Below are 18066 nucleotides of genomic sequence, written 5' to 3'. Positions count from 1 at the left end.
GTCCCATTGGGCCTGCACAGCAGGAGACCCACTTGATGGCTCACTGCTCCCAACGTGTGGTGGTCTCCAAACAGCCATTACCTGCGCTCCCGATGCCATCTCCGGTGCCGACATCAATGCCGCCGACCACGGTACCGATGTCGACGCTGAAGTCCCGGGTAAAGCTCCAAACAGACGGTCCCGCTGAGCTAGTCTCGACGCCTGTGTCCGCCTTTTAAGGCTAAGACACAACTTACACGCGTCTGGGCGATGGTCGGGCCCAAGGCACTGGATACACCACGAGTGGGGATCGGTACCTGAGATTGCCCAGTTGCATCGACCACACTTCTTGAAGCCGCTGGGAATCCTTGATGTCATGGACGGAAAAATAGCGGCGGCGAAGTCAAAATTCTCGATGATGCCAAAAAGGGCACAAAATGGAGAAACGCGTACGTATGGCCTAAGAGGTTGCGACGGAAACGAAAGGAAACTTAAGAGGGAAAAACCTAAGAAATAAAGGATTTTTTTTGTTTGTTTTAAAAGAAACAGCTCCACAGAGCGAAAACTAAAGAAAAAAGCGGAAAAAGACCATGAAACCAAAGGCTCTTTTCAAGGGCACACGGAGAGAAACCGTAGGCAGTCACTCCCTTACCGTGGAAAGAAAAGAACTGTCGGGACTCTCGCGCGATGGGCGGGAAGATGGCCGCGCATGTGCGTTGCGCGCACTCGAAGGCTCTAGCAATCTTTGTTGCTAGGAAGATTTCCATTCGTGGGGGCTGCCATGGACATCACCCAGTCGTGAGAACAAGCAGCCTGCTTGTCCTCGGAGAAATGCTCTTTCAATTTTAGGTACAAATTTCAAGAACCAGACTGGCAAAGAGTCTTCAAGTTCCAAACGGAATAAAGGCTTAGGAGCAGACATGATTGTTAGAAAACAGGAGACTTTATTAACAAATAAATTAGTTAAAAACGAATGCCCCTCCTTCGGTCAGTGAACTATTGGTGTAGCATGGAGTTCACCAATGGAAGAAGGGGCATTTCTTTTTAGCTAGTTTATTTGTTGCATATCTTTCTAGCAGTGGTAGCCGTCTTTTTACTTCTTTCTTTAAGGCCCATTTCATCCACTATTTTTTAAGACACAACAGGGGAGTAACTGTTCTATGCACATTACTAAGCATAAGAAGTTTTATCTGTGCGTATACTAGAACTTTGCTCTATGTATAAATACTGCCATCTTAAAAATTTAATGCACTCAAATTTTTTTGTGATGACGCCATTTACGCAAAGAACAACATTCCAGCACATACGCAGATGTGCACCAACACTTTCATTTTGCTCAGAAATGTTTTATGTTTATTTGGTCCTTAATATACTGCCTTTCTGGGTTACAACCAAAGCAGTTCACATAACAATAACTACAACATGCAAAGGAAGGAGAATTAAAAAGAGAGAAGGTAAAAATATAGAACAAAGAGTATAAAAAGACCACTGGCATCTCACAGCTGTTCATCAAAAGCCAGCTCAAGGAAGTAGGCTTCAAGGTACCTTTTAAACTTCTCGAGATTATCCTCCAGCCTTAAGGAACAGGGAAGGGAATTTCAGAGGGCATGGGCCAAGAAACAAAATGCAGCCTGACGAGTGGTCTGAAATCTTGCAAAAGCAGGAGAAAGGAGAACTAGTACTAGCTGCCTTAGGGAACAGGGAAAGGAATTTCAGAGGGCATGGGCCCAAGCAATAAAATGCAGCCTGACGAGTGGTCTCAAATCTTGCAAAAGCTGGAGAAGGCAGAACTAGTACTAGCTGCCTTCAGCACAGAACACTGTGTCCATGCATCTGGTGTGCTGATCCTGATTAGTGCACAAGATCTGCATGTTACTATTAGTACTAATCATTTCTATAGCGCTACTAGACGTATGCAGCACTGTACACAATATATGCAGGTACTTTTTCTGTCCCTAGAGGGCTCACAATCTAAGTTTTTGTACCTGGGGCAATGGAGGGTTAAGTGACTTGCCCAAGGTCACAAGGAGCTGCAGTGGGAATTGAACCCAGGTTGCCAGGATCAAAGCCTGCTGCAATAACCATTAGGCTATTCCTCCACTCCAAGTTTGCATATGACTAGCTTACTGCATTGGCAAGCAAAGCTTTCATGTTACATTCACATTAGTAGCCATGTGCTCAGTCATCAGCTCATAGCTCTAATATGAAACTTCCAGCATTGACTCCTTAGAAATCTTAAGCAAAGATCTACTTGTGGACCAGGTAGGCAGACTTCTGTCTGGATCACCATCTGAAAATGTCAGAGTTACTAAGACATTGATCTTAAAGTAAAATGGTGCTCACATCATACCAAGTCAGAGTGTACAAAACAAGCCAACAAACAATTTTAGCATAGGTTTTATGGGCAGCCAAATAGCAGGTAAAGCCTTGTTTCCTTGGATGTAGACAGTGCCAGACATTAAAAATCAGGCCCACCTGGTCCATATACTTGCACAGCTGCCTTGTTCCAGCCTTACTGGGCAATCTCTTATCTGAACGAGCTAAGAAGTAAGGTAAAATTATGTATCATACCTGATAATTTTCTTTCCATTAATCATAGCTGATCAATCCATAGACTGGTGGGTTGTGTCCATCTACCAGCAGGTGGAGATAGAGAGCAAACTTTTGCCTCCCTATATGTGGTCATGTGCTGCCGGAAACTCCTCAGTATGTCGATATCAAAGCTCCATCCGCAGGACTCAGCACTTAGAGAATTACACCCACGAAGGGACACTCTGCCCAGCTCACCACCGCCGAAACGGGGGAGGGGAATTAACCCAGCTCATCCCCACACAAGTGGGGGAGGGGAATCCGTCCAGCTCATCCCCGCGGAGCGGGGGAGGGACACCACACCCGCCGATGCGGGGGGATCTGGCTTATCCTGCAACCGCAACCGCGGGAGGAGCTGACTGACCCTAACACCGCCGAAGCGGGAGGGGTACAAAGCTGCCCTACAGCCGCACGAAGCGGGAGGGAGTGCCGGCAGAATTTAAATCTCAATCCAGCCCCGTAAAACGGAGGGGAGAGGAATGCAGCAGCTCACTGTAACACAAACTCGTCTCAACTCTTGAAGAATCCAAGTGAAAGAAGAACTTGAACACGAAGTCCTCCTGAAGTAACTGAAGGCTAAACTTGAACCTAAAATTCAACCAGAATATAAACAGTACAGATATCTGGGAGGGGCTATGGATTGATCAGCTATGATTAATGGAAAGAAAATTATCAGGTATGATACATAATTTTACCTTCCATATCATCAAGCTGATCAATTCATAGACTGGTGGGATGTACCGAAGCAGTACTCACCCAGGGCGGGACATAGAAATCCCTGACCGCAACACTGAAGCTCCAAACCGGGCCTCCGCCCGAGCAGCCACAGTCAAGCGGTAATGCCTGGCAAAGGTATGGGCCGAAGCCCAAGTTGCCTCCTTGCAAATCTCTTCCAAGGAGATGGACCCTAAGCCGCTGCAATGGCTTCCTTGCCCATCTTGCCACTGTAGGCTTAGAAGCCTGCAGACCCTTACGAGGACCTGTAAACAGGACAAACAGATGATCCGATTTCCGGAAATCATTGGTCACTTCCAAGTATCTGATGATGACTCGTCTCACATCCAGAAACTGAGAGCAGAGTATTCCTCTGGGTAGACCTCCCTACGAAAGGAAGGGAGACAGAGCTGCTGAATCACATGGAAGCGAAAAACAGTCTTGGGCAGGAAGGAAGGCACTGTGCGAATAGTCACTCCTGCCTCAGTGAACTGCAGAAAAAGCTCTCGACATGAGAGTGCCTGGAGCTCGGAAACTCTTCTGGCTGAAGTGATAGCCACCAAAAAGACTGCTTTCAACGTCAGGTCTTTCAGAGATGCCCTCGACAAGGGTTCAAAAGGCGGCTTCTGCAATGCTCTTAGCACCAGGTTGAGATTCCACGCAGGCACCACTGAGTGCAGAGGAGGGCGCAGGTGATTAACTCCCTTGAGAAAGCGCACCACATCTGGCTGCGAAGCCAGGGAAGCACCCTTCAGGCGGCCCCTGAAGCAAGCCAGAGCCGCTACCTGAACTTTCAGGGAACTGAGCGACAGGCCTTTGTCCAGACCTTCTTGCAGGAACGCCAACACTGAAGAAATTGGAGCAGTGAAGGGAGAAAGTGAGCCTGCTTCACACCACGCTGCAAAGATACGCCAAACCCTGGCGTAAGCAGTAGAAGTAGAGCGCTTCCTCGCTCTCAGCATAGTGGCGATGACCTTGTCTGAGAAGCCCTTCTTTCTCAGACGCTGCCGCTCAATAGCCAGGCCGTAAGACCAAAGGGGGAGGGATCCTCCATCACCACGGGACCCTGATGCAACAGGCCCTGCTCCACTGGCAGCCGCAGAGGATCGCCGACTGAGAGCCTGATCAAGTCCGCATACCAGGGACGTCTGGGCCAATCCGGACCCACCAGGATTACCCTGCCGGGATGCTTTGCCACCCGGTCTAGCACCCTGCCCAACATGGGCCAGGGCGGGAACACATAGAGAAGCTCTTGTGTCGGCCACTGTTGGAGAAGAGCATCTACTCCCAGGGATCGAGGGTCCCGTCCTCTGCTGAAAAAGACCGGCACTTGGCAATTGGCCGATGACGCCATCAGATCTAGGCTCGGCTGGCCCCAGCGCTTCGTGATGTCCAAGAACGCCTGAGCAGATAGCTGCCACTCTCCGGGCTCCAAGGTATGGCGACTGAGAAAGTCCGCCTTGACATTCATGACTCCGGCAATGTGGGCCGCTGAAAGCTGCTCCAGGTTCGCTTCCGCCCACTGGCATAGATTCATAGCCTCCTTGGCTAGAGGGGCGCTCTTGGTACCTCCCTGGCGGTTGACATAGGCCACAGCCGTGGCATTGTCCGACAGGACCCGTACTGGCTTCAACACCAGTACCGGGATGAACTCCAACAACACCAACCGAATGGCTCTGAGTTCCAGGAGGTTGATAGACCACTTGCCTCTGCAGGAGACCAGAGACCCTGCGCTGTCCTTCCCAAGCAGTGGGCTCCCCAGCCCATCAAAGAGGCGTCTGTCGTGACGACAATCCACTCCGGGGTCACCAGAGGCATTCCTGCAGACAACTTGTCTGTCTGCGTCCACCAGCTCAGCGCCTTGCGCACTGCTGGGTCCAAGGGAAGGCGCACAGCATAATCCTCCGACATCGGAGTCCAGCGCAGCAGCAGAGATTGTTGTAGTGGTCTCATATGAGCCCTGGCCCAGGGCACTACTTCCATCGTGGCCGTCATAGAGCCCAACAGCTGCACGTAGTCCCAAGCCCGAATAGGAGAGGCTACTAGGAACTAGTCCACCTGAGCCTGAAGCTTGACAATCCGATTGTCTGGCAGGAACACTCTACCCACTTGGGTGTCGAATCGAACTCCCAGATACTCCAGGGACTGAGTCGGGCGCAGCTGGCTTTACTCCCAGTTGATGATCCACCCCAGGGAGCTCAAAAGAGCAACCACCCGGTTCACAGCTTTGCCGCACTCTGCATAAGAGGGGGCTTGGATCAACCAGTCGTCCAGATAAGGATGGACTTGAACTCCTTCCTTCCTCAGGAAGCCCGCGATGACCACCATTACTTTGGAGAAGGTCTGCGGAGCAGTAGCCAACCCGAACGGGAGGGCTCTGAACTGGAAGTGTCGGCCCAGTACTGCAAAACGCAGAAAGCGTTGATGAGGAGGCCAGATGGGAATATGCAAGTACGCTTCCTTGATGTCCAAGGATGCCAGGAACTCTCCTGCCTTTACTGCCGCTATAACAGAGCGGAGGGTCTCCATGCGAAAGTGCCGAACTTTCAAGGCCCAATTGACCCCTTTGAGGTCGAGGATAGGCCGTACAGAACCTCCTTTCTTTGGTATCACAAAGTAAATGGAGTAACGTCCCTTGCCAAGCTGATTTTCTGGCACCGGAACGACCGCCCCCAGGCGGATCAGATTGTCCAAGGTCTGCTGCACTGCCACAGCTTGACCGGAGACTTGCAGGGAGAGAGTACAAACCCGTCTTTTAAGGGTCGGCAGAACTCTAGCTTGTAGCCGTCTCTGATGACTTCCAGCACCCAAGCGTCTGAAGTTATTGTGGTCCACTCGCCCATAAACGAGGACAGCCGTCCTCCAATCTGCACTGAGGCGTGGACCAAGGCCCCGTCATTGGGTACGAGACCCTGGGGGAGAACCGGAGGGAGCACCTCCGGGACGGCGGTCTCTGCGAAAGGAATGCTGCTTGGGGGAGAAGTTCCTCTTGAAGGGAGAGGGGGCAGAGGAGCCCGACCTGCCCGGGCGGTACCGACGGGCTTCCTGAAACCGTCCTCTGGAGGTACCAGGGCGAGTACTAGCCCGACCTCTGGTAACTTCTTGCCCTTAGACGTGCCGAGATCGGTCACGATTTTGTCCAGCTCGACCCCAAAGAGCAGCTTGCCTTTAAAAGGCAATCTATCCAGGCGTGGTCAGCAGACCAATGCTTCAGCCAAAGCCACTGCCGCGCAGAGATTGTCTGAGCCATGCCTTTAGCTGAGGCTCTCAAGACATCATACAGCAAGTCTGCCAAATAGGCTAAGCCCGATTCCAGGGCCGGCCAATCAGCCCTCAAGGAATGATCCGAGGGGGAAGCCCGCTGCACCATAGTCAGGCACGCCCTGGCCACATAGGAGCCGCAAACTGAGGCCTGCAAACTTAAAGCAGCCGCCTCAAAGGACGACCTTAAGGCCGCCTCCAATCTTCTGTCTTGGGCGTCCTTTAGGGCCGTGCCACCTTCCACCGGCAACGCCGTTTTCTTAGTCACCGCAGTGATTAAAGAATCCACGGTAGGCCACAGAAAGGCCTCACGTTCACTTACAGGCAAAGGATAGAGGCGGGACATAGCCCTAGCCACTTTAAGGCTCGCTTCCGGGACATCCCATTGAGCCGAAATTAAGGTGTGCATGGCATCATGCACGTGGAAGGTTCTAGGCGGGCGTTTCGTCCCCAGCATAATGGCAGAGCCAACAGGGGCTGAGGGAGAGACGTCCTCCGGAGAGGAAATCTTCAAAATGCCCATGGCCTGCACAAACAGGTTGGGCAAATCCTCTGAGCTAAAAAGTCGCGCTGCAGAGGGGTCATCCGCTCCATCCGAGCGGGGATCCGTCTCCTCCAAGGAATCCGCAAAGGACCGTTGGGAGAACTCAGATACGCTGCCCTCATCTACATCGGAGGAGACAAAGTCCTCCAAGGCCTGGGAATCAACCCGAGGGCGTTTACCTCCGGGGGCCTCAACCTCTTTACCTGACGAGGGAGCAGGGGCAGCGTTCTGCATAAGGAAGGCCTGATGCAGCAGCAAAATAAACTCGGGGGAGAAACCCCCCAGACTGTGCACTTCCGCAGCCTGGGCAACAGCCCTAGACGCACCCTCAACCGGCGCTTGCAAGAGCGGGGGAGAGACATGCTGCGCATCCAAGATGGCGTCCGGCGCGACACTCCGCGAAGGAGCCGCGCGGGAAAAACGGCGCTTAATTTTAGCCGCCTTTGTGCCATCGCCCAAATTAAGGGCGTTCATGGCATTAATGTCTCCTACCTCAAGGGCGGCCCAAGAAGAAGCTGTCCGAGCCGCGTGGCCGGCCAAGATGGCGGAGGCGAGGAGCGGGGGATGGGCGTTTATGGCGGGAAAAACCGCCACACCGGAGGAAGGACCGGGACACTCATCGGTCACAAAACTGTCACCCAACAAGGGCGAATCAGACTTTAAGACCCCCGCATCCCCTCTAGAAGCGCCCAAGCGATCCGGGGAGCGACTCTTTACGCCCTCGCCCTCCGATGCCATATGCCACGTGGAGATAAATCGGGGAACCCCCTGCCCGCTATAAAAAGGTAAAAATTACCTGCTTTCCGCTCCGAGCTGTAACGACCTGGTGTCCCAGTGAGTAGCTGCAATGAACGTTTAAATAAACGTCGAAATAAACGCCTTTAAGGACGTTCAAAATTTTTTTTTTTTTTTTTTTTTTAACGGAGCCAGCGGGAGGGGGGAGAAAAGGAGGGACCTGGCACCACCAGGTTTGCACTTGCTCAAAAGAGCCCTCAACCCCAGGCACTCAACAAAACCTAAGAATTAGGCTTGGAGGCCTAGCCAGAGCTGCTGCTGTGTGTGACCACCACCTGCTGAGATAGAGAACATACTGAGGAGTTTCCGGCAGCACATGACCACATATAGGGAGGCAAAAGTTTGCTCTCTATCTCCACCTGCTGGTAGATGGACACAACCCACCAGTCTATGGATTGATCAGCTTGATGATATGGAATTATCCATTTTTACTCTCATTTCTATCTTACACTAGTAGAGGCTGAAGCAATACTGTATCTCAATAACATCATGGAATAAGGGAGGCAGCCTGCTAAGCAACCTTTCAGCTGAAGGTATTATGCTACTAGCTATTATGCTACTGACCTGTCTCCCTAAGGTCACTGGCTTTAGTGAATGCCAGATTGATTTTGGTGCTGTCGCCCACATGAGGATGATCATCATTGGTGAACAGCATGATGCGTTTGTGGCTCATTCTCAGCTTGACATCACTGAACAGATTGGCACAGATCCAGAGAGCATGACCCAGAGAGAAGTCCTTGCTGTGGCCAATGTTCTCACTAAAATAAGCTCTCCCCTTCTTCCCTTTGTACTTGTCAAGCTCCAGCACTCGCTTGGCACCTGAGGGGGAAAAAGCATTAATATTCCATGTAAATTTAAATAAGATCTTCAACCAGTCTCTACTGTAATAACTAAGGTTAGTTTTAGAGGAAGAATGGATTTTGTACCATTATTTTTATCAATTTTTTCCATGTACAAGTCTACATAATTACAAAACCACAAATCAAGAAAAAAAGTTCCAAAACTGAAGTATAAACACAATTTCAGTCCAGACCAACTGAGTAAAAATGGAAAACAAACCAAGTCTCCATTTATGACGGATTAAAAATACAAGATAGTAATTCTAGCAGCATATTTCCATAAAATAAATGCAAGCAGAATCAGATACCTTTCTACAAAGAAGAGAAAATAAAGTGTGATGCTGTCTCTAGAGCAAGTATTACATTCTCAAAGACAGAAAACTAGGTCCACCAAATTTTTTTTTACAAATGGCGTATCAAGACGTTTTTTCTTTCTTGAGTTGTATTTGGTGCATGTCTTCCAGTTGTAGCTCAAGGCGAGTTACTTTTAGGTACAGTAGATGTTTACTGTCACTGTACCATTCAAAAAAAATATTCTTATCTTGGTTTTGACCTTATATTCCTTCCTAAGTCATTAACATGGTTACAAGTATTGAGTGTCTTATTCCTTTGTTCTGTAGGACCTTGCATCCTCTACAATAGTGTTTCTCAAGTCCAGTCCTTGAGTACCCACTGCCAGTCAGGTTTTCAGGATATCCACAATGAATATGAATGAACTTGATTTGCATACACTGCCTTCATTATATACAAATCTTTCATGCATATTCATTGTGGAAATCCTGAAAACCTGACTGGCAAGGAGTATTACAGGACTAGACTTGGGAAACACAGCTCTAGAATGAAGAGTCAGTGTAGGTAGTGATCCCTCTTTCATCTAGTGGTCCAACTGATTATTTTACTGGCTTCTTGCTTCTTATATACCTAAAAAAGTTTTTACTATGTGTTTTTGCCTCCAACGCAATCTTTTTTTCAAAGTCTCTTTGCCTTCCTTATCAGCGCTTTGCATTTGACTTGCCATCCCTCATGCCATTTCCTATTATTTTCAGTCGGATCCTTCTTCCATTTTCTGAAGGATTTTCTTTTGGCTCTAATAGCTTTCTTCACCTCGCTTTTTAATCATGCCAGCTGTCGTTTGGCCTTCCTGCCTTCTTCCTATATCTAGTCTGGGCTTCCAGTATGGTATTTTTGAATACCATGTAACAGAGAGAGGGAACTAAGTACAAAAAAGGTCCAAGCAGAAAAACAGCACAAAGGGCCTTTAAAAACAAAGGGAACACAGTTCTTTCATCAAAAGAATCCTTTAATAGTAGAATTTGATTGGATTTTTGAATAGCATCCATGCCCAATGTTAACTTTTGACCTTTGCAGCTGCTCCTCAATTTTTTTTTGTTTCCATTTTATCAGAGTCTCTTTTTTGAAAGGTAAATGCTAATATATTGGATTTCCTGTGTGTATTTAATCTAGAGATCAAATCTGATCATAGGTCCTCAGCTTAACTATTAGTTAAATGACAAAATATTTCTTCCTTTTCATTTTAAAAGTGTTACCATGTAACTTCATTGAGTGCCCCCTAGTCTTTGTACTTTTTGAAAGAATAAACAATTGGTTCACGTTTACCCATTCTACACTACTTAGGATTTTGTACACCTCTATTATATCCTCCCCTCAGCCACCTCTTTTCCAAGTGAAGAACCCTAACCTCTTAAGCCTTTCCTCCTATGACTGGAGTTCCATTCCCTTAAATCACCCTTTATTAAACCTTTTCTATTTCAATTTCTGTTTATTGTGAGTCATGTAGTCAATCACAGCATAGTAAACATAAGATAGAAACAAAATAATATACAAAATTTGAACTTACTTCAACAACTAGTGCAACTTACACTGGGAATACTTTAAACTCTCACATGTCTACCAACTCTACCAAATGTAAAGAAAATTATGCTCACACTTTTCTCCCTCCCTAACTCCCCCCTCCCTCCCTCCCTCCCTTAATGGTAAGATACATGGTAGCAAACTTATACACTAAGTCTCTCACAGGGGTTCACATGTTCATAAGGTGTCCTTTTCCGGCTGGAGTGAGCGTTTGCCAAAAAGGTGTCCAAACACGAAAGAAGGCAGATTCTGAAAACCTCAAATCAGACCTAGCCACTCTCCACTCAAACTTCATACAGTCAATCATTTTGCTGCGCCATTGTTGGATTGTAGGACTTTTGGAGGAGATCCATTCTTTCAAGATAACTGCTTTAGCTGTTGTTGTTGCTCTGCGTACAAATCCTTTGTATCCTGCTGGTATAGGGGTGATCAATAATGGTTTTCCAAACAATTAAAGGGGAGTGCGCTTCCATGTAGTGTGCCACAATGTCGAAATATACTGTAATAGATTAGTCCAGAAGGCTGTTATCTTGGGACAGGACCAAAACATATGGCCCAAAGTGGCGCCCTGAGCTAGACACTTAGGACATGCACAGTCCGGAGACACTCCTGCATAGAATGCCCTTCGAGGCGACATATGTATCCTCATTGCAAACTTATAATCCATCTCTTGATGCGACACCAACTTTGAGGAACTCTTGATACTGAGAACAAAATCTTGAAGAGTTGGCCTTGACACTGACACTGCCAGCTCCTCGCTCCAAGATGCCGCCAATGCTGTGTAATTGGGCTCCTGCACTGAGTCTCTAATATGTCTGTGGTGCATCCGCATTGGCACCTTTGTTTGTGATTGGAAAGAAAAGGCGGAGGACAACTCCTCCTGTACATCTTCCGTTAGTGTTGTCCATGGGATGCTATGGACATAGTACCTCAGTTGGTAATAATGGAACGATCAGAGGGTAGTAACCTGAATTGGTTTTGTAACTCCTCAAACGACCGCATCTGGCCCTCCTCTGTTAGTACATGAACTAAGTAAATTAGCCCGTTCCTCTGCCATCTGGCAAATGCAGGATAAATGTTTCCTGGAGGGAAGTTAGGATTACCACAAATTGCCATAAATGGAGTCGTTCTTGTTGAAAACTGATGGTGACGGCAGATCCACCTCCATGTTGCTTTTGCCGTGGGAAGGATGTGCGAGTCAGTCAATATGGGTGGAAGTGGGCCCCCTCCCACATGAAGCAGGCAACTAAAATGAGTGTCCCGAGTGAGTGTCATCTCTATTTTAGTAGCAGAAAATGCTGAAGTTGATCGAAACCAGTCTGAAATATGCCGCATGCTACTAGCTATAGTAAGGTAACGAATGCTCAGCAAACCCAACCCTCCATGCTCCATCGGGACACACAGGGACTTAATGGAAAGTCGAGCCCGCTTTTTTCTCCACAGGAAACATTGTAGATGTTTATTCAATTTCTTCTCGTCTGCTGGCCTGAGGAAGAGTGGCAGAGTCTGAAAGATGTAAATCCACTTCAGCACTAGCAGGATATTGTACAGCGCTATTCTACCTAATAGGGACAGGGGATAATCTGTCCACAACCTCAACTTATGACAAGTCATCTCCATCAAGGGAGTTACATTCTCATGATATAATCTCGTCATATCCTGAGTTATGTACGAGCCAGGGTATTTAATTCTATTCTCTGCCCAAGATAGAGGAGTACCCAATTCCTGTGCGCCCTCAGTTGTAGGGAAAACCCTAAGGCCTATGGATTTATGCACATTTAAGGTAAAGCCTGACATTCTCCCAAATTCTTGAATCATATCCAGCAGCTTTCCCAAAGTAGTCTGTGGCTGAGTAGTAATGATCATGAGATCATCTGCGAAGGACAAGGCCTTAATTGTTTCTCCCCCTACTCGAACCCTTGGGATCTCCCTTGAGTATTTAATGGCCCTCAACAGGGGTTCCATGGCCAGTATAAAAAGCGATGGTGAGAGAGGGCATCCCTGTCTAGTACCCTTTTTTATGTAAAAAGATTGGGACTGAACTCCATTAATTAGCACTGCTGCTTCCGGGCCTGAGTACAGGGCTCTTATGGCCCCAAAGGTCCACCCACCAAACCACATATGGGTCAACACAGTAAATATGTATTCCCATTCGATCTTATCAAATGCTTTTTCAGCGTCGAGGGAATACATACAGGTTAGAATTTGCTGTTGTTGGCTTGATGCCATGGCCAGTAGTAGTCGTCGAACATTACTAGCCGCTTGTCTGGTTTTGACGAAGCCCACCTGCTCCTCTCCAACCAATCTGGGCAGAATGTTTGATAGTCGATTCGCTATGATTTTGGCCAGGATCTTGAGATCGACATTGATTAAGGAGATAGGTCTATAAGAATTAGCCTGATCCTCCGGGCGGCCTGGTTTATGAATTAACGTAATGAATGCCTTATTGAAGTATGATGGAAATTTACCCTCCCCAATGATCTGTTCATAAAAGTCATGTATCCTGGGGTAGAAGGAGGGGGGCAACAGCTTATAGAACTCCCCTGAGTATCCATCTGGCCCAGGCGCAGATCCCACAGGTAGGGATTTAATTACATCTTGTATTTCTTTAAGATTTAAAGGAAGCTCTAGGTCACTCTGCTCCTGTTCTGTCAAGTGCGGCTGGCCTACCTGATCTAAAAATTGAATGGTCTCTTTGCAGCCTGCGGTCTGAGATGAGATGACTCATATAAAGAGCTAAAGAAGTTCTTAAAGATTCCAGCTATCTCCTCACTCTTATTATGGAGTTTCCCCCTATGGTCTCTAAGGGTAACAATTGGCTTCCGCGGTCCCCCGGACTGAACCAATCTCGTTAAAAAGGCCCCCGACCGATCCCCATATCGTTGAAATTTGTATTTTTGATATGCCATGGAACGTCGGGCTTTCTGATGTAATAAAGAATTAAGGGCCACCTGGACTGTGTGGAGCTGTTACTTTGTGGATGTAGTAGAGTGTTTAAGATGTTGCTTTTTAGCTCTTTTAAGGTCTTTTTCTAACTTTAATATTGCTGAGGCAATTTTTTTGTTATGAGCTGAGACATAGGCTATATCATCGCCTCGCAGCACTGCTTTAGCAGTTGCCCAAAATAGGCCAGGTTGATCCTTATGTTGATCATTATTGTTGGTATAATCTTCCCATTTCTGAGCTAGATATGATCTAAAATCTTTATCTTGGTACAGGTGAATTGGGAACTTCCACCTCCTCGCCTGCTGGTAGAACCCGGGGGACTCCACATCCATCCACACAATAGAGTGGTCCGAGACCTCCTCCGGACCAATTTCCACATTCAACACCCATGGAAAGGTGGTGTGAGAAAATAATATGTAATCAAGTCGGAAGGAAGTCCCATGGGCACGTGATTCGTGGGTGTAGTCTCGTTCTGTTGGATGGAAACTACGCCACGTATCCACCAAATTGAGTTTTTGCATGAAATGAGAAAGAGCATGTGATCGCGGACCTCCTCTATGTGCTGAATGAGGGTTGGAACAGTCATATTGTGGATGGGACACCAGATTAAAGTCACCCATCACCATGAGCTGCATCGAGAGGTAGGGCATACACACTCGGATTAACTGAGCTAAAAATTTAGGATCATAGGTATTTGGGCCATATAAGCCCAGTATCATAAATTCCCACACCCAAATCAAAATATAGCGCCCGCCCTGGTCCACTTCTACTACCTCAGACTTGACCGCCAGGCCTTTCCGGATTAATATGGCCACCCCACCCTTACGATCACCAAATGCGGATGAGTAGACCTCTCCCACCCACTGGCGCTTTAACTTTGCGTGCTCTGCCGCCGAGAGTCTAGTTTCCTGTAGGCAACCCACATCTGTTTTATGCCAGTTCAGTGCTGCTAGTATTTTCGCTCTTTTAATCGGAGTTGAAATGCCTCCCACGTTCCACGTGATGAAGCGTATGGACTTAACTTTTACATTTGTGCAACTTATCCACCGCAGATTCTAAAGGTTTAATGCCATTCCTCGGGCGCCCAGCCTCGCCCAAGGAACCCTGTGACCTAGTTCGCCACCCCGTATCTATAAAACCCGGTATTATATGTAGGTCCCGTGTAAACCCAGTATGTCCCGTAAAATGTGCATAAATCATGATCTCAACCCCCCTCCCTGACCCAATCCTTTATCCAACCTGCTACTACACATTAACCAAACTGTAACTCTTATGGAAATCAATGATGGTGGCCTCCCCTCTCCCCCACCACCCCGCACCCCAGGACAGCAAGTTGTTTAACCTTCATTAAATTAGCCTGTTCCACTAACATACTCACAACTTCAACAGTTAGAACTCTTTATCACCCAGATCTCTCTGGTTATTAAAGTTTAATCCTCAAGGAGGAGGAGATCTAAGTAAGTCTGTTGGAACCTCCTGCGGTGCTCTGTAGGTCTGCCATTTCTCCTGGTAATATACTTTTAGGATCGCAGGATATATCAAGGCGAATCTTTGTTTAGTGAGAGCTAAAGATTTACATATAGGTCCAAATGCTTGGCGTCGTTCTTGAAGTGCAGCAGAAAACTCCTGGAATATTTTAACAGGCGTACCTTCAAAAGCTAGAGTCTCTCTTCTGCTGCATCCCACGTAAGATTTCCACTTTATGGATGTAATTGTGTACTTTTATCATAATTACTCTTGGTCACTGATTTGGGCGTGACTTGAGTCCCACTCGATGGGCTCGTTCAAGGCACAATGGCTCAACACTATCCGACAAGGCGAATTCCGATTTTAGCCACTTCTCTAGTACTTCTGATAAGTGGTGTTCCGGAGTGGATTCCGGGAACCCGATAATCCACAAATTATGCCGCCTCGATCGATTTTCCAATTCATCTACAAGCTGGGTGTGTTTCTGCACCAACTCTGTGAGCTCCGTCAACCGCGACTACATTCCGGCCTCCTCGTCCTCCACCGTCGACATTCGCTGTTCTAACTCACCCGTTCGCTTTGTGGTTTCCGCCAATAGCGATTCAAGGGAGGTGAGTTGACCCGAGAGTTGCTGGAGTTGTTGAAGTTGCGGTTCCATTGCCGACTTTACAACCACAGTCAGTTGCTGTAACTGCGCGTCGGTAAACTCCGCAGGGATTTTCTCTGGTGCCGGGTTTACGGCCATCTTGTTATCGAGCAGTCTAGTCTTCTCCTCTTTCTTCCCGCTTTTTGGAGGCATGCTGGATTCTGAACGAGTGACAAACAGGTCCATAAAGTCCTTTTCAGTCTCCTCCTCTTGGGGTGGTGGTTAGAAACCGTGGCCCTCTATGCTGGGTGCGGGTGACAGGGCGAGGCCTCAGAAGAGAGCTATACCACGTCTGCTCCCTTCAACTCATCACGTGATCTCCTTATTAAACCTTTTCTAATTCTGCTTTATCTTTTTTGAGATACAGCGACCAGAATTGCACACAATACTCAAGGTGAGTTTGCACCATACACCAATATAGAGGCATTATATTATTCTTTGTTTTATTTTCTATCCCTTTCCTTTACACATCTGTAACAGCAGATCAACAGTTTCATGATTGAGTTCTTTCAGTACTCTATTGTGTATACCATCTGGTCCAGGTGTATATTCCTCCCTATACTAGTCCTGTAAGATGGGCCTGCTAGCCCTCAGATTTGCTGTCATCAGCATAAATTTAGTTTCTCCCTGCAGCTGCATGTAAGCAGAGTGCTTGATCAGTACATGGAAAGTATTGGTCACATGTCAAGGAGAAACAAAGGAAGAACTGAGGCTATGCGGCCCATATATGGCAGATACAAATGGATACAACCTTGATGGTGAAGAGAGACCGAGGACCCTCCAAAGTGCAAGATGTTCCACCGGAAATATGGGTTCAGAGAAGAAGGACACTATGAGGCGTATCTTCAAAGCACTCAGCCTTACAAAGTTCCATAGGTTACTATGGAACTTTGTAAGGCTAAGTGCTTTGAAAATGAGCCCCCAGGTGTTTCATACTACTTGTTTGTTAACATGGTTTTTGCACGCTGGGATCACACTTTACTGCTAAGGAATTAGCCAATGGCAACTAAGTGTGCATGTGAACAAAAGCAGGAGAGGATGATAGAATAGAGGAAATTGCCATTTTTGTACATATATAAAAAATAACAGATTACTATATTGTGTAATGGAAGGAAACAGGAAAATCCATATATGAACACAAGTTAGATTAGGAGAAATTAAACTTGTAACAGTATATAAATGAAGACTGAGAAAGTTTTGCTGAGCAGATTTTGTTATTCAATCTTTGCGTCTGGCTTTTCTGTGTGACATCCTGCTCCAGAGAGAACAATTATTTTGTACTGGCTTAGTGAAATACCACTAAAGATTTTTACTGGTTGCACCTACACCTAAGTCTGATTGTCTCTCTTATTCCAGCCCCCTAGGGCTGAAGTGTTTTTCCCTCCCCAGGGGAAAGGGATGGGACTACACAAAGGTGATTTACTACTCTTTTTTATATTTAAATTTCTTTATTGATTATCTTTTATAACATTCATAAACGAAATAGTTATTAGAATATCTGAAAATTATACAATAAGAAATACTACATTGAAAGAAAGTTTCCAAATTGCTTTTGTCCACAACATGGAGATCCAAGATATAGGAAAAAATAAAATAATTTGCAATTACAATCTGCTATTAGAGCGGAAGGTATCCCAACAATACAATCAGACAGTAGCATTATTCTGGTTTACTACACCAGAGGGGTTTCTCATACTTTCTTTACTTACTACAAATTCTTGAAGTTTCTTGGGGTCGGTAAAAAGAAAATTATTAGTTTCATAACAAATTAAACACTTACTAGGAAATTTAACAAAGAAGGTCGCCCCTAGGGCTATCACTCTTGGTTTAAACGCCAAGAGCTCCTTCCTTCTCAACTGTGTTTCTTTAGACAGGTCTGGAAATACATTTACCTTCGATCCCATGAACACTTCATTCATATGTCGGAAATATAAACGCAAAACATTTGTTTTGTCCAATTCAAAAGCGAAAGAGACAAGTAAAGTTGCTCGTTCAAGTTCAACTGATGTTTCTAGCAATTCAGTAACATTTAAAGCCTCACTAGGCCTTTGACCATTTAATCTCAAATTTCTTTTTATATAGTAAACCGGCGGAGAATTATCTTTTGCAATTCCTAAAATTTCTAAGAAATATTTCTTTAACAGTTCCAACGGAGAGATAAACGTAGATACAGGAAAATTAAGAAATCTTAGGTTATTTCTCCTGAGCTGATTTTCAAGAGATTCCATTTTCTTAGCAGTCACATTTTTCTCCTTAATCAATGTAGTTATTACTTCCTTAGATGATTTCATCTCAAATTCTAATCTTTTAAAGTCATTCTTTTGTTCTTCAACTTTATTGGACAATTGTTGAAAATTATTCTTAAGTTCTAGAGAGCGTCTAGAGTGACTATAGCAGGTCTTACCGAACAGCAA

General features: G+C 46.4%; 1 protein-coding gene across 1 annotated transcript in view; it reads right to left on the bottom strand.

Annotated features, from left to right (window-relative positions):
* The window catches only part of LOC115458681 (X-ray repair cross-complementing protein 5-like), a 106502-nt gene that overhangs the window by 56281 nt on the left and 32155 nt on the right, over positions 1-18066 (bottom strand). Inside the window, 1 exon segment of the mRNA XM_030188509.1 lies at positions 8447-8701. Coding sequence (XP_030044369.1) covers positions 8447-8701 — 255 coding nt within the window.

Source organism: Microcaecilia unicolor, unplaced genomic scaffold, assembly GCF_901765095.1.
Source record: "Microcaecilia unicolor unplaced genomic scaffold, aMicUni1.1, whole genome shotgun sequence".
NCBI lineage: Eukaryota > Metazoa > Chordata > Amphibia > Gymnophiona > Siphonopidae > Microcaecilia > Microcaecilia unicolor.
The sequence above is the reverse complement of the archived record's forward strand: the minus strand, read 5'-3'. Positions and strand labels throughout refer to the sequence as shown.